At 44.4% G+C, this 17,566-nt stretch overlaps 1 protein-coding gene across 1 annotated transcript in view; it reads right to left on the bottom strand.

The window, feature by feature from the left end:
- KCNV2 (potassium voltage-gated channel modifier subfamily V member 2) overlaps positions 1-16,995 on the bottom strand; it is a 29,343-nt gene extending 12,348 nt beyond the window's left edge. The window contains exon 1 of the mRNA XM_080372091.1: positions 2,777-16,995. Within this exon, the coding sequence (XP_080228217.1) occupies positions 2,777-4,222 (1,446 nt within the window). The 5' untranslated portion in view covers positions 4,223-16,995. The remainder of the gene's footprint in view (positions 1-2,776) is intronic.
- Positions 16,996-17,566: the final 571 nt, after the last annotated feature.

Genomic DNA, 17,566 nt, shown 5'->3' with positions numbered 1-17,566 from the left:
CTGGCTAAGCACATTTGTAGGATGCACCTGGTGCTTCCTGTGGAATAAAAAGGATTAGTCACTTGGTTTAATGGAAATTAAGTCACTGGATTTGAATGATAATACAGGATAAATATCTCCAAAAATAAATACTGAGATGAAGGCAAGATGTTTATCTCTACCAGCCAGGACAAAACCATTATCCTGTGATAAGGTTCTGTTCCACTGGCATAGTCTTCTACATCGCCTGTGACAGTCTGAGAGAGATACTTCTGTTCTGTGCGTGTGTCAGACTGTGAACACTGCTGGATTTTAGTGAAATTTGAGTGATCCGGGTATCTTAATTTTTACTCTTAAAGAATGAATAGGCTTTAAAAAGAGTTTTATGCCTTGGAATTGCAATGTGCACGCTAGAGCATCTCTTCCTGAGACACTTGCTCAACTGAATAAGCCTTTTTCACTTAGTCACACAGGTTTCTTAGGAGTATCTAAATGATTATGGTGTCACCAGCTTGCAGAAATGAGTCCTAAAGATTTTGCATATATCCTGTATGTTCACAAAAGAAAAAATAAAGCTAGCATCCTTACTGTAGTAATATATGAACTACAAATTTTTTCATATCCTGTGTATAGCGCTTAAAGTTGGCCTCTGAAGGTCACATTACCCAACCCTTTATTCACTGTTTTTTCCTTCCTTCACATGCCCCATCTTAAAGGATATTCAGCACATGTACATATGTATTACATATATAAATGTCTGCTTCTGTCTGTAGGGCCAGTTTTAATGCCACACACTGAATCACAACAAACATACATTTGAAACCACCACATCTTATCAGCTCTCACTGAACCAGAGGTGCAGGCCACGGGCTGGCCAGGAGAAGCGACCTTGTATGGGCTGGGCCCCACACGCAGTTCAGTGTATCCAGTGTGTATGCTGATCAACCAGCATGGGAAGATCTCCTGATTGCTTTCCAGTCCATTTGCATGGGCTTCCTTCCCCAGGGAAGTGACTTGGACATAGCCAGACCCATAGTCAGGTCTAGGGGTCAAAAAAACTGCTGGGAACCTGCTATAAACATGGGTTTGAGAGGCCAGCATCAGCTGCTGCAAAATGAAATGTACATGATGACAGACTAGAACAAGCCTTAGAATTATGGACAGCCAAGATATGGACCCTTTGCCTTCTCTTAGCACCTGCAGCATCTAGCTACCCTCTGATTTGTTCCAGGCTGCTGTAGGTATGCACATGTAGGTTTTCCAGCTCTGAAATGCTGCAGGCAGCAGTGCAGGCAGGGATCATCTTCTCCCTCTTACCAGTGCCCTTGATAAAACCACCCCCCTGCCTGCCAAAACATTGCTGTAAACGTGGTGATTGTGGAACTGCCATACTTGTGCATGAAGGTACCTGTTAAGCACTCAGTTACTGCAGCTCCCTCTCCACTGTCTGCTAGTCTTGATAAACCCAGAAGTGTTTGTTTTGTCTTCGCGGCTTACCGTGAAGAATATAACTATCATTTTGATCTCACAATATTTAAGAAGTATTGGTTAGCCCTCTCCAAGTGAATGGGTGTTAATGCAATCCAGATCTGGAGCTGAACTGCTTCCTGTACCCTTTAGAGGCAAATTCCGTGTTGGGGTGCTGGAACAGTTCTGCCAGAACATTGCCAGAGTCAGGAAGCATTTAAACAAGGTGGAGGACTTTAAACTCTCACAGCTCTCTATTTTCAGCTAAATCTTTATGTCTGAAAAATGCTGCCTTGAAAACACTCCTCCACCTACACAGTATGGTACCTCTCAAGATATGCCCAAATGCGTTACAGCACTAACCCATTGGCAGTCTCTAGAAACAAGGTCATTCTGTCTTCAATTCCGAGGCTTGTCAGCTGAAACTCAGCCGGTTACCCTCACTCCAAGTGCCTGGGATGGGACTAATATCACACTCTTTCTGGCAGAGGTTGCAAAAAGAGATTCAAGGTGACATTAACCAGCTCTCAGCACTGACTGATGTGGAATTCAAACCAGTGACCCAGATGTAGAAAGCAGTTTATCCCATTATCAACCCCTTGAGCTATTCTGCTTCTTTTTGTATTTATTCCTCTCCAAGTCCAGCACGGTATAAATAACCTCCAGTGTTTTGTGTGGGTGCAGACATGTGCCTTAGACGTGCCACCTAAGGAACAGAACACAATCTCTTGTGTAAAACAGCTGTTGGTACTAATGCATATTTAATGGCCAGAGTTCTAGGATAGCTTTGGCTTTACAAGTTTGAGTGACCAGACTATAGTTAATAAACTATGTCTTATCATTTTACAGTTGTATGATGGGTCACGGTAGATCTGCAGAAAAAGAACAAGAAAGAAAATCCTGTGTCCACCTACAAGCAGCTAGCCTGATGCAAAGTTTTTGGGTCGTGTGTCCTTGCCCCCGCCCCCACCCCCACCCCACTTTTTTTTTTTTTGGCAACACTGACAATGGGATTAAGTGGAGAAATGCTTGCCTTTCCTGTCTTTGCCCACTTCTCTGAAAGTGCAAGTACTGTCTGTATTTGGTTGGACAGAAATTTCAGCACTGTCTGCCTGATTAAGCCTTGATTTAAGCTTACAGCAGAGGTGAATGAGTGCATGCATGTGTGTGCGTGAGTGAGTGCATATGTCCTGTAAGCTCAGAATTCAGAGCAGATGTTCACTGATCTGAGCCTGCTGTTTGCAAGATTGTCATCAACACTAGCAAGGAAGGAAATGGGAAGGGAGGAAGGGTCACTGGCTATCCAGCAAGGTGAGATGTGTTTACTTACGGCAGCCCACCACCAAGCATGAGGGATGCTGGTGAAGTTGGTGCTGGAGACATCGTGCTCCACTGTGTAGACCATGGCAGAGAAGGCGAAGATGCCCATGGCAATGAAGAGCAAAAGGCAGCCCACCTGCTGGTAGCACTGGCGCAAGGTAAAGCCGAAGGCACGAAGCCCTGTGGAGTGGCGGGCCAGCTTGAGGATGCGGAAGATGCGCATGAGGCGCATGATGCGAAGCACTTGTCCCACCTTGCCCACCCGTCCCACCTTCTCGATATCATGCTCATGCTGAGAGCCCCGACCTCGGGGCTGGTCGTCATCAGCAAAGCATTCGAGCAGCAGCTGCAGGTAGAGGGGCAGGATAGCAATAAGGTCTACTGCATTGAGGGTGCTGCTGGCAAAGCGGCGTAGGTCTGGGGTAGAGACCAAACGCAGCAGGTACTCCAGTGTGAAGAACGCAATGCACAGGGTCTCAATGTGCTCCAAGACAGGCCGGCTGTCACCACTTTTATGGTCTACTTGCTGCATCTCCTCCACTGTGTTGAGTGCCAGGGCCACCACGGAGATAAGCACGAAGAAGCTGGAGGCCACTGCCATCACCTTAGCAGTGACAGAGGAGAAGGGCTTCTCCATAAGGTTCCAGAGGCGCCAGCGCTGGGGACCATAGTAACGCATGTGGTGGAAGAGCTGTTCATTCTCCTGAGCCTCTGCCTGGGAGCGCAGCTCACGCTGGACCTTGAGCTGCTCGCTCAGCTCGTCACGGCGCTCCTCAAAGCAAATGCGGCAGCAACGAGGTGTGTATTTGAGCCGTACACCCCAGTAGCTTAGTTCCTCCAGGAAGCTACGGGGGCACAGCTCATCCCGCACATGCAGCACCCCCGAGGCATAGAAGTTGTACACCAGCTGGAAGACAGCCGGGTCCCGGTCAAAGAAATACTCATCTACCTGGGCAGCGTAGTCATCGCACAGGCCCAGCTGGCAGCGACGGTCAGTGGAGGTAGCCAGGCGGCCCAGGCGCGTCTTGGGATAGATGGCCACTGCCTGGTAGGTGAGGTGGTAGCTTTGGCCACCAACATTGATGTTCAGCACGGGTGAAGTGGAAGCCTTAGCCAGGGCTCCAGAGGAAAGCACAGGGGAGCAAGGAATGGATGATGAGGGCTTTTTTTCTCCATCAAATATGTCTCCACTTGGCCATTTTCCTTGTTCTTGTTCTTTCTCTTCCTCTTCCTCATCTTCATCATCCACATAATAGTTGTAATTCCCCTCAGGTCCCAGGAGCAGCAGGGGCTGGGAGTTCAATGGAGCAGTAGCAGAAAAGCCACTCTGCTTATCTACATGCATGCCTTCATCATTCTTCCCCTTGTTGGGCTCCAGGAGGACATTGGGTGCTTCTCTTTCACTGCCTTTATGCTTTAGGAAAGGAAATTGTCTCCGCATGTTAAACTGCAACATACTATTTTTTCTTACTCTTCTCCCTTCTGTGCATTCACCTGATTAAGGAATTAACACCAGTCCTTGTCAGCACTACGAAGGCTGACAATCCTGTTTTCTTCTCTCTTTATCTCAGTACTATCATGCACAGCAGCAGTTCTGTATTTTTCTCCCTGCCAGCCACAGCTCCAGTTGTTGTGAGCGCTCCGTGTGGGATATAGACACATGAAGACTGCTGTTGACCGTTTTAATCTTGCTGACAGCGAAGATCTGAGTGCTTAGAGAAGGGGATTTAAGGGCTATTACCATGTCCAGCTTCATCTCCCTCAGTCGTGACGTGAATGATTATGGATCCATAAATCTATGAAAAATCAGGGGGGGGACGGGACGATGGAACCCTGTAGTTTCATTACTAATAAACCCTACACATTTTCCAAATTCAGGTATATATGGATCAAGAAAAATCTCAAAATGAAAATGTATGAGGTGTAGAGGGAGGAGGGGTTGGGGGGGAGAGAGAACATTACGTATTTCTTTCATCTGCATGAGTATAGCATGTCTTGGTTTTCCTTGATGAAAATTATGAATAATTGATATGCATATAATGGGTAGGAATTCACTACAGTAGCTCTTAAAACATTTTCCAAAGGTGAGCAAATAAAAGTCATCCGTTTTTATTCCCAGTTGGAATACCTTCATCTGGTTAAGGGCTGAGGAAAGTTGCAGTCTGTTCCTAAAGCTCTGGCTGTGCTCTGGGGCTGCAGGTCTCATGCTCCTCTGGACACAGTGGAAATGAAAAGCACAGTTGTGAAGGGGTTTCCAGCATGCTACTTCACTTCAAACTCTTCCTGAGCTGCTGAGAAACAGAATAAAGCCACTTTTGTTTCTCTTGCAAGACATATAAGAGCATAAAACTGCATTAGGTACCTAGCAGGACAGGAGAGATGCTTTCTCTCTGTTTTGATGGAGGTTTCATCCTCAGAACTGGTTGATAAAATTGTGGAGAAAGTTATTCTGGGAGTTACTGAAAAACACTTGAGACAACACAGTCATTGGTCATAGCCAGCACGGGTTCCTAAGGGGAAAGTCCTGATTAACTCAGCTTCCTTTTATGATGAAGTCAACCACCTAGTTGACCAAGGGAAGCCAGTAGATGTGGGTCTTTTGATTTTAGCAAAACTTTTGATACAGTCTCTCAGAGTATCCTGCTGGACAAAATGTCCAGCACACAGATAGACAAATTTTTAATATGTTGGGTGGGCAATTGGCTGACAGGTTGGGCTCAAAGAGTTGTAGTAAATGGGTTTACTTCAGGCTGGCAGCCAGTGTCCAGTGGGATTCCTGAGGGCTTGATTTCAGGGCCAGTGCTCTTTGATGTTTTTATCTGGATATGCATATGGATATATGACCTGGATGCAGGAATCAAATGTACATTAAGCAAGTTTGCTGTTGATACTAAACTAGGAGGACCTGTGGACTTCCTTGAGGATAGAGAGGTCTTACAGAGAGGTCTGGATAAACTAGAGAGCCAGGCAGTCACCAACCATGTGAAATTTAACAAGAGCAAGTGCAAGGTTCTCCACCGGGGAAGGGGCAATCCTGGTTATATGTACTGCTGTGTGCAGGAGGTGGAGGTGCTGATGGCCTCTCTCTGGGGGACAGCCATAGGACATTAGGAAATGGAATGACGCTGCATCAGGGGAAGTTCAGATTGGACACTGGGAAAAGGTAGAGACACTGAGAGGGTAGTTGGTGACTGGAACAGGCTCTCCAGGGAAGCAGTCATGGCACCAAACCTGTCAGAGTTCAAGGACCATCTGGACATTGCTATTAGTCATATGGTTCAGCTTTAGGTAGTCCTGTGAGGAGCAGGGAGTTGGACTTAATGATCCTTATGGGTCCCTTCCAACTTAAGATATTCTATGATTGTATGGGTAGAAGAAGAAACACAAAAACCTGGCAGTCAGTAACAGTGGAGAATGCTGTTCAATCAGCCAGACAGTGCTCTGGGTACTGGATTCCTGAGAAAAGTATTTTCACAAGAGAAAACTATAATTAAAATGGAAGAGGGTCATGAGAAGATGAGTCTTTGCAAATCTTCATCTTAAGGAGTGCTGACTTTTCCCAGGGTAGGGGATAGTATAACTGCAATGCTTTTTCACTGAGCAAATCAGCTTCAGCTTCAGAGTTAAGTATGCTTGCTTTATCTTGGTTAAAAAAAGTGAGAACTTTTTAATTGAAATTACCTTAAAGAATTTATATGACTCTGTAAGGTCTCAGTGGAGTAGTTCCTACCTCACTAGAGGAACTGTTCACAGATTAGTAGTTTTTTAAAGTCAGAAAAGGCCTGTAAGATCATCTGTTCTGATCTATTTGAACAATGACCCTAGAACTTCACTCAGTAATTCTGCCATTGTGCTAGAAAGAGTGGCTCAAACTAACATCTTGGAGACGTGAAATAACATGCTCAGCTATCCATAGGGAATTGCACTGAAAAATTACATGGGGCTTTGTTTCAAAGGGTCCAAGCAGGCTCTTTCATTAACCTCCAGTGACCTCTCAAACTATGTTGATAATATGGAAAATACTGCTAATGGTGATTATTAACAACATAATAAATACTAATGTCCTGTTTATCATATTAGGATACTCAACAAACATAACAGGGCTGAAGGTAGACTGGCTGCAGTGTCTGTTTAAAACTGTGATGGGCAACTCAGGGAGTGGGAGAACTAGGATTCTGTTCTGCCTACCTCTCCACACACCAGTCTTTTTAAAGAGTGATTGCCAGCCCCCCACCCCCACCCCACCCCAGCCAGAACTCTGTCAAAATACCTGATCTGTTCAGAGCTGAAGTAACCTTCACTCTACCTTTCATTCCTGCTCTGTGTTTTCAGGCATCTTTGCACCCTACCACCCTGGCAGACTTTTTCAGCCCTCAGACTGCCATGCTGCTGCTGAACAAATGCTTCCTTTCTCGTTGCTTCCTCTATTTCTGGGTTTTTTTCCCACTTGCCAGCCCTGCTGCTGCAGCCACCCAGAGGGTGTTTAGAAAGGGCAGACTGAGTGGGAAGAGAGGATCACTGAAGGATGGAGGAAGAATGACCCAACCACTCAGTCTCTTCCTGCCCATGCTACAGTGGAGCTCATGTGTCTGTGCAATCCCCTGCCTCCATGCATCGCTGTTGCCTGCATCTACAAGGAAAGAGAAGGCAGAGAGAGAGCCAGCTGCAGGCAGGAGGCACGGGGAGAGACTGGAAAACCCGGCTGGGGTTAAGGTGGCAGCTTGGTACCTGCATGGTTGGGTTGTGTCAACCAGGGCAACAGCAGTGATGTATGTCCAAGGGGTGTACCTGATGGCTGCAGCAATGTACCTGAGCCCAGGGACCTAAGACAAGATACATGAGCTACCGTTGCTGACTGTGTATCCATGTGTCCTTGTCGGTCTTCCTCACCATCTCTGCCACTTCATGCTATCTCTTCACTCTCTCCCAGTGAACGTCTGCTGATTCTTGTAACCTGCAGCTTTTTAAACATATAAACCCACAAGATGCTTTTGCAGGGAAGTAATCCCTGTCATGATGCCACCTAAAAGCATACTCAGGCAGAATTACCTGCAATGGACACAGTGGGAGGTAGTGAGCCAAAGTCCAGAATAACTTACCCCAGCTCTTAAATCTGCAGCAAGAAGTGCATCGGCATCTGTGTATGTACCAGCTCTTACCAGGCACTAGGCACATTCAGTGTATGTTTCTGGCAACAAAGCTGAAAACACTCTGAATTCTGCCCTAAACTGCATATCTGAAACTATCAGAGGACTACAAGGAGTATCGTTATATAGATGGTGGTAAAGAATAGCAGAATGAAACAGTTCTTTTGATAAATATGAAAGGATTATAACCAGCAGGGGGTAGGAAGAGCCCAAATCTCCGGGCAGCAACAACAAATGATACTGTAATGGATTGATGTCTGCTTTATTAAACCTTGAGCCCAACTATGTGTTGTTTGAGGGGTATGGTGTGGCTAAGATCTTGCAATTAACAGAGAGGAAAACACAGAAAATACAGATTCACTGTTTCGAAGAAGCCAGGCTGTAACAAGAGATGAAGGGAGGCATAGGAGGCAATCAAGCAGAGAAAGCAAGCCTCACTTTTCCCGGTGTTTTGACTCTGAATGCAATCCAAAGGAGTTTAGTCCATGAAGTCCCTGAAAGGTAAAGAAAGACTAAGATCCAGGGTCCTGTATTGTTTCATCTTAATTGGGATCTGCTTCAGGTAATTGCTATATAGCAACCACTATCTAAAAAAGGAAAGAGAAGGGTCTTCAGGAGAAGACCTGCACATGCAAGCTAGCCTTTCTCTGGGATCCCAGCAAGAGGCAAGGGAGCCTTTGTATAGGCATGGACAGCAGTAAGAGAGCAGCACGTGTAATCTGTGCGGGCAATGGGCCACCTCACACACATATATAGACACCAGCACGATGAAGAGAGACATACCATAGTTAATCAAAGGACATATGCGCAGAAATTGCTCTTACTCTTAGGAAAAGAAAACAGCAATTGCCTCTCTGCGTACCAGGTATCTCCCAACCCATGCAAGAGCTAGCTAGTGTGGCAGGATAGAGCTAATAAGGAAAACAGGGTTGCATAAGCATTAGATAGGATGAAAGCATATTGCAGAGGCCTCCCAAATAGCCTTGGGTGTACTTTTTGTGATCTGAATGCACATGAGCCTGAGGGTGCTGACAAGGTGTATGACATCAATAGGCACCACCTAAGCCATGGAGGCTTCTGTACACAAGCTCTGAAGCCACAGCAAATGCAAAATAATGCAACTTTCACTTAGCCCTCTTGCATTGCAAGCTTATATAAACTCAATGCCCTGTTTGCTATGTGCTATGACTTATGGACAAAGAGACCACAGCTCTGCTTACATGGAATAACTTGCTAAACCTGGGGGATCTGCCCATGAGCCTGAGTCTTAAGATGTTCAGCAGTAATACCTGTGGTGCTCAGCAGGCTACACATCCAGAAATAGCTATGTGTCAGGTGGCTTATGTGAGCAGAAAAACTGGGGAAATACGTATATCTAGCACGTGCTTCAGTAAGTCAATGCATTGCAGCAGCAAACATATGAAAAAGAGACATACAAAAAGCCAGGACAGTGCCATATTCCTCTAGCTTAATTGAGTTCATAACCCTGTTTTACAGGTGAGATGCTGAAGAGCAAAGTGATTTAACCTGGAAACAAGCAACAGAAGAATCAGTCAGTATTTTCTGTATTGCTGGGCTTTCCAGCTGGCCTCGCTTACTGTATGCAGCGGCTCATTCATAAACATTAGCAGCTCTTCAGACACAGGCAGCTGGTCCCAGTCCTGCAGCAAACTCAGCAAACATTAAAAAGCACAGAACAGCAGCAGTAAGAACAAATTTTATTTAATGAGTCGGAATGAGTATCAGCTGTGTGTAGAGAAGCTGGAAATATGCTGGAAGCAGAGACCAAACCATGACAGTAACACACCTCTAAGGGTGCGGGAGGGGTGGCCTGTGCAATTGACAAGCTTCATGTTTTCTGGGTATTACACCTTTATGGGGATAAGCCCTTTTCTCACCAACAGAGTTCAGCTGCCAGTTTTAATTTGAGAGTTTGTTTTGTGCTGCCAAAAGGGAGAAAGTGTGGACATGCTTATACAAAGTGTTAGCACTTGTCTGTCTCCCAGGAATTTACTCTTGTGGGTTTTGCCCTTGTTTTTCTGTTTTCTTATGTATGGGAAAGGTAATTTTGACTGGCAGCAAACTGCTTTTTTTTTTTTTTTTACCGTGAAACGATGCTGCACGAACAATAGTGCCACTATACCTAGTGAAAACCGTCTAAACCTCAGTAGTGTTAAAGTCACAAAGTGGAAGCCATAGATGAATGTCTGTCCCGGGAAAAAGCAGTCCTTTAGTCCACACAGCCATTCATGGCCTGCTGAGCAGCATGGCAGGCATTCCCTTTTCAGACCTTGGAATCCTGCAGGTGGCTGGACACCCACCTGTCCCATGAACCACAGAGCCTCCTGAGTCAGTAAGCTGTATCATCCTGGTACTGTTCCAGTCAACACTTCCTCCCTTTTCCCTATTTGCATCACATCCCCAGCAAGAATCAGCCACCCAGGCCACAAACCTCAACCTGACATAGTTTATGATGATCCTGACAGAGTTTGTGATAATCCATATGTCAGGATCTTGAAGAAAAAACACGGGGGAGAAAGAAATAAAAAAAAAGAACAAAAAAAAAAAAAATTACATTCAATCTTGGATTCCTTTTGGTGGCATAATGGTGAGTTGTGTCAGACTCAGTTAAGGGCAATCTGATAGGTGCATATACCATGGCCTCTGGATAGACATTCCTCCTGATTTATGCATTCTGTTACACACTGTACTGAGAACTACTGATTCTTTACGTAGACTTTATTGAAACCGGATAGAAACAGGAAAAAAAGACAACTCATTCATGCACATTGTGTGCAATAGGACCACAGGCACTTGGAAAGTGAGTAATTCAAAGCATGTATCCAGGAATATTTTTCAAGACCACTGACAATCTTCTCCAAACAAACAAATCCATTGTAGTAACTTTTTTTCTGTAGTTCCTTCTTCTTTCCTGGGGTGTGACTGCACCTCCTGAGATTTTCCTATCCCAGAACTCCAAGTGATAGTAAATTAGCAAAGCTCACCTGTCTTCTGAACTTTTGCTTGCTGCTTCACAGCTGAATTACCCTCATGTGCAGGCCTCATGCTATGCTACATTCTGAATCTGAAAGAACAACCTGGGATCTGCTAGGTCTGTAGGATATGAAGATGCACCTTCTCCACCTCAGTGTACTCACAGGTGTATCCAGCTTCACACGAGAGCCCAAACATTACCTTTCAGGAGAGAAGAGGTGCCACACCCCTTGAAGTGAATTTTCTGACCCCATACTTCTAAACCCACAATCGGTAGTGTATCTGTGTGCTGTTGTGAAATTTTGTTTGCTTCATGCATATGCATGTCACACCTCTCCCTCGGTTGGGGACTGCAGCTGCATGGCCTCTGCTACTCTGACACATATTTCTGGAGCTGGTTCTTGCTTCCTTTCCTGCCTGCATTGTACCTGCATTGTATTCCCTTGGTCCTGTCTGTCTGCTGGCTCTACAGCAGCAGCAGCTTTCTATAAAATCAGTGACACCAGCACTGTTCTGTTTTAAGTCAACTGTATATATACATCATGAAGACTTTTTTATCCACAGCATGCTGGAGGGCTCATCTCTTGGTTTCATTATGATAATTTAATATGCTCTGTCCCCATGACATGCATGGTGTTCTGCTTTTAGCATACCAATTGCAATATTTAGCTGCAAAATTATTAGTTTCCTTACACACAAGAAAGACTGGTTAAGAATAAACAAGCTACGTCTGGGACTTTTCAGAGGAAATTAAAGAACTTTGTGCAGTGGAGTAAAAGATTTCACTCCTTACCGAGATGCTTCGTTCAGACCTAACTGTGATTTTAAATTCCAGGAGATATTTTTCAAACACAAATGCATATTTATAATAAAGCTCTCTATCTAAAAAGTTGCATGCCAAAGAACACATCAGATCAGGGGCAGAGAAAGCTTTGCAGCCTGGCTTTTAGCCAGATTGTGTCTCTGTGTGTGTATGTGTTTGTACACAGACACATACTTATGCATATGTGTGAAAACCTGTCAGCAAGACTGCTATCCTTATCCCAACCATGTGCCATTTGTAGATCACTAATACAGTGAGTTTGTCAGACTCATGTATATAGACTTGAGTGGTTTTAACAGATTATCTTTTATTCTCCCACTCTTACCTCATACTGCACAGTACTGGCTTGATTTACAGGCTAAGCTTCTCTAGAGAAGAATTCAGTTTCCAACTCTGTACTCCTCTTCTTGATGCAATGCAATACTCAAAACTCAAAACTTTCTTCTAAACAGGCGTTCTCAGAAATTGTTATTGTTTGGAGAGTAAACATGTCAGAGAAAAGATCTTTTGCTGATACTTCCTCTGAAGGAATAATGAATATACCTTTGAAAATCTTCCTTTGATTTTGACTTCTGGCGAAAAAAGAGGTTCTTCCCTTCTGCTCCCCTACCCGCAAAGTCTGGCAAGAGAAATAAACAGGTGGAACTGTGTTACCATGGAAGGGTTTTGAATGTGACGGAATACCAAATGCTTGTTTAGCCTAATCACTACCTTTGTCAAATATTGTTTAGAAAATCATCCTGAAAATTGACTCTTTTATAAAATACACTGTCCTCTGCTGTTTTAAACAGGTCACAAATCCATATTTAGCAACTATGAATGCTAATTTTGCTGTAATGACAAGCTAATTGCATGATGCTTTATGTCAAACTGGAGTTGCTGTGTGATCTAAGACCTCTGTACATACACAATGATTATTTTCAGATTTGCTTGGAAGACAGTTCTTTGCAAATATTCTGCAGAAACATGATGTCATTGCTATTGCAGATAAACATGGATTATATGACTAAATCCATAGGTGACAAAAACAAAATTTGGTGTAGCTACTTGAGTTCCTCCATCTTTTTTTCATTGAAGACTGTTTTTTGTCTCTGTTGTTCTATGCACCTGTTTAGAGATAAACCCTGATGAGAACCGTGCTGCAGTGGTTACCCTCCACACCCTCCATGGGCAGTATCCCCAAAGGACTGCTTGTACAGCTACATGCAGAAGTCCACGTGCTGCTTCAGTGTACTAAAACTGACTTCTGCTGAATGACAGTGTCTTAGCCTGCTCCTCTCTTACTTGCCTAGGTTTTGTTTCCTACATACTCCTATGAACTCTTTGTGTCAGGTGAGATATTGGTACTGCAATGGCATTGCAGCAGTTTACTTCAGCCTACAATCATGCCTAATGCTTTTAAAGCACTGAAGTCTCTTTCTTGTTCCCACAAGGTAGTGCAGTAGCTCAAACATGGTTTTAACATCAAGGTTCAGGAAAATATTCAGAGGAGAAAGAAGAGATCCTTAGGACTTCTTATTCTTCCCTGTGACTTTGCTTCTCTTTTGTGAAAATCAGTCCCTACTGACATCAGGATGGCATAATATCTAAAAGATACAGCTGCTACCTGTGAAACGAGAGTTCTATGAGAGTTCTTCAGAGCTACCACATTAGCTTGGTGAATACTGTTTCATTGTGATGGGATTGCAGAAATAAAGGACCTAGAAAGCTTAAAAAGCATGATCAGAAGATTTGCAGTTTACCTCTGTAAGTAGCCTTAGAAAAGTGAAAAATAGTAAAAGGCGATTCACTGTAACACCCGTATGATCAGGACTGACTCCAGGAAGTCAGAAAAAGTCATGCATAAGTGAGCTTTTCCCTGTGGCCAGTGCAAGAGAGTGGCACAAATGGTGAGATGTGGTTGCCTGGGTTAGATGTGCGTCATTGCAGCTCAGACTGGGGTTGCTGAAGCTGGGGTTCAAAATGGAAGAGCTGTGTGAGGATGGCTTGGCACTAAGTTGGGATGAGGGAATGAAGGGAGGGAGGGAATGAAAGGAATGAAGGGAGAGACGGAGGGAGGGAATGAAGATAGGAGGGAGGGAAGGAAGGAAGGAAAAGGAAGGAAGGAAGGAAGGGAAAGGAAGGAAGGAAGGAAGGAAGGAAGGAAGGAAAAGGAAGGAAGGAGAGAAGGAAGGAAGGAAGGAAGGAAAAGGAAGGAAGAAAGGAAGGAAGGAAAAGGAAGGAAGGAAGAAGGAAGGAAGGAAGGAAGGGAAAGGAAGGAAGGACAGAAGGAAAAATCTTCTCAGAACAAGCTAGCATGGGGTGGCCTGCGGCAGCAAAAAAGAAAATGAGAAATGCAGCTGGGGAAGTATAGAGTTCATTCACAAGTGCAGGAGATTTGGGAGAAACAAGCCAGACATAACTAACAGCTAATAGCTAATATAGGATCTTGGCAGTGTAGCAAACAGTTATTTGCCTAAGTTGTCAGCACCCCTGTTTGAAATCTGCTTGAGAGGCTGGAAAACAAAAAGAGTGATTATCTTCATGTTAAATTTTTTGACGTGGGTTTTGGTGGTGCTCACAAAACCAAGGGGCTGAATTTAATGGCCATGAGGTCCCTGCCAGCACAGTACTTGGTTTACGATTATTCACTCATTTGTGATGGGTCAGGCACTTTAAAGAACGTGTGTGATATTTTCCTGCCTTAGAGATCACATGGTCCAATAGACATTTGCACATCCTCTTGCCCAGTGATTTCCATAATATGTACAAAACAGCTTGCTCTCTTCAGTAAGTTGCTAAAATCCTCTGCTAGGACAAGTGGGTGCCAAAGGAAAGTTCTCTGTCACCATTCTGCTTCACTAACTGTATTAGGTTATGTCTTACTTCATTAATTGTTCTCCATCCAACCTTTTTACTTTGTTACCAGCTTCATTCTCCACTGGCTTGTCAGTGTAGCTCCTATGTACATGTATGGCTCATCACTGCAAAACTTGGCACTGTGGGGTAATGGTGTTGAGTAAGCTGCCAGGCATAATTTAGCTATGAAAAGTGTGGAATGCCAAGCCTTAGGTAATTGTAGAGGCAGCTAAGTGTGAAGGAGAAATGGTAAGGAGCAGTGGCTGCAGACCAGAAGGACCAGAGAAAGCAGGGAAAGAAGGGGCCAGGAGGTAAGCCAACACATGCTGTTACACAGGTGTATTTGTCTTTAACCATTCAGTGGGGAGACAGGCAGGCAGGGCAACAGCAGGAGATGATACCAAATAGCTTTAAGACTCAGGAGAGCAATAAAGAGGGTGTTTAAGCAGAGCACTCTTTTCCTTACACTTTCTCTTGTTTGCTGAAAGAAGAAATGATCTGGTTTTTGTGATTCTTTCCTACTCTGTGGTGTAAAGACAAGTTGCAAACAGGATTTTAACCACTCCTGGGGACAGTGTAAGCAAGCATTTCAGCACCAACACAAACATCAACACAAACAGCAGCTTTATTATCTGAAGTAGAGAATAGAACCGGGGAAGAAACCTGCTTGGATTGTTCTCTTTTCTGGTTGAAAGCGGTAAAGAAGCCTGGGCCTGGTGACAAGAAGCTGCTCAGACTCTGTGCACTAGAGGCACAGCAGTGGAAGGCAGTGGGCAGTACAGGCATGAGAGTTTGCAGCCAAGGGGTGCTAATGGAGTGTGCTCCGAAGAACAAGGAAGATGCAGAAGAAGCACCAAACCCATCCTGACTGCAGAAACCCAGGAAATAAAAAACCCAACATGATTCATCCAAAATTAATTAGGAGTTTACATAAAGAGATGAAGTAAGTCATACACACATGGGAGAAGGCTTACAGTGGGAGTGAAACGGTTGTGATCCATATGATAAACAGTAGCCACAGCTCATCAGTTATGTTCGCTGGAACTGTGGTGGCCTTCGGAAGAAAGCTTAATTTTAAAAAGATGGGTGATGTTTGAAGAGAAAGTTACTATCTGAACTGTTTTCCTAGTCTTTTTTTTTTTTTCCTGAACCTTCACAGAGTTGGCTTCTAGAGCTATTATTCTCTGTCCTGGCTCTTCTTTCATATCTCCCCATTCAGATGAACCGATGCATTCACACATAATCTGCTGGAGGCAGGATGATGCATGGTAGTCATAAAGCATCACAGGGCAGCTCTGAACTGGCCACACACGCACTTGAGCAACATGCTTGACTTCAAGTAGAGTACTTTTCTTAGATCACTGTTTGGCGTTGTTCGTAGAGGCTCTGGCAGTTCAGGGCCTTTGTTCTGTTCAGCACTTTGCCACACACTCGTCTTCTTGTTTTTGTCTGTCACTGGTGGCCACAGCCTCTACAAACAGTGACTTGCAAACCTTTAGGGGTACATACATTACCCTTTGGTTGCCCTGGAGAATAGGAGGGGACCTGGGCATATATTACAGTATCCTGGCTTGCTGTTTTACTTGTGCTCAGAGTTATGAATGGCAGTTTGTTTTGTTATGAACTATGCTTTAAGCAAAATCTTGGCCTTAAATGTACCCAGCAATACATCTTTAGTACAGAAATTCCTTGCACTTTCTGCCACACACACTCACACACCCTCACACACACACTGCCTTGTTTTTTCCTCAGATATGAGCAGCTGAATACCCATCCTAGGCTGGCGTAAGTCCAGAGGGACTAAACTAATGATCACAGAAAAGCCTTTATAGCCAATTTGGTAAGTGAAGCAGCGTACAAGGAATGTCATTTACTTGCCTGCAGCCTAATTTATAAATTAAAGAAACGTACACAATACATTTAATAACAGATAGCATAAATCAGTCCACTTACATTAAGTGTCCAAAGTTACAAGGCACTAGGGACGGCGTTCAGAGTGCCAGGGCATGCAGGGTGAGCAGAGGGGGGCCTGCCTCCTCAGCTGCACCACTGCCACCACCACCACCACCTCCTTCCAGCAGCAGCCTTCTGCTCCCCAGGCAGCAGCACCACTGCAGCTCCAACCAGTACCTTGCCCTGACTGCCACTCTGTCTCTGGGAGACTGGTGCCAAGTTTGAGTGGCTGTCTCTGCATCCCCAGGCACTGTTCATGCCGAGCAGCGGTGGCTCAGTCACTAGCCCAGGGTGCAAGGGGAGGGCCAGCAGCATGAGCCAGATTAGCATGGGGGGAATAAGCTAACTAGTTTAGGGCCTGTGTTAGGTAGCAACAGAAAGCAGGTGGGTTAGACTCTTCCCTGAGCTTCAGCTGACTTTTAAGCACATAGAGTCCATTCTTGCTTGGATTTAGGCAAGCTAAAGCTGTTCACCCCCAGCATGTCTCCTGCAGCTTTACGCTCTGTCCAAATAAACCAATGTTAAGATAATATCATATGGTGACACTAGAAAGGAATGCAGCTTTAGCTGCAGCTCTAACAAGCTATACTGATGGAGAATCTGGGATGATGGATTTTTAGTTCATTCAAGATGAACTGATGCCTTGATACTCAGACAGTGTAAGACATGTAGTAGTAGATTTTAATAGGTCACGGACAAACAACCCCCTTTTGGCCTTTTGCCTATGCAAGATCTTAGTGGAGTTCCACCTTAAAAACCAACAATAACAAAAAAACCCAGTGGAAGAAGTATTTAGGGATTCAGCATTGTATGTTATCTCTAGTTTGAAGTGAATACTATGCATTCTTGTTGCAGATGTGACAGTCTGGGAGCTGGTTACTCATATAAGCAATACAAACAGGATCCAAAGACTCGTACATGCTGACGATAATGACTGACAAACCAAGAGGTGGTTTTATGGTGGTGTTTTTTCCTTTTGTTGTGACTGGATGCCATGGCAATTGGAGGTATAAATAGGCAGATAGTTTAGATGGATAGAAACATT

This window comes from Falco punctatus (assembly GCF_963210335.1).
Source record: "Falco punctatus genome assembly, chromosome: Z".
Classification (NCBI taxonomy): domain Eukaryota; kingdom Metazoa; phylum Chordata; class Aves; order Falconiformes; family Falconidae; genus Falco; species Falco punctatus.
This window is presented reverse-complemented; position numbering and strand designations above follow the sequence as displayed.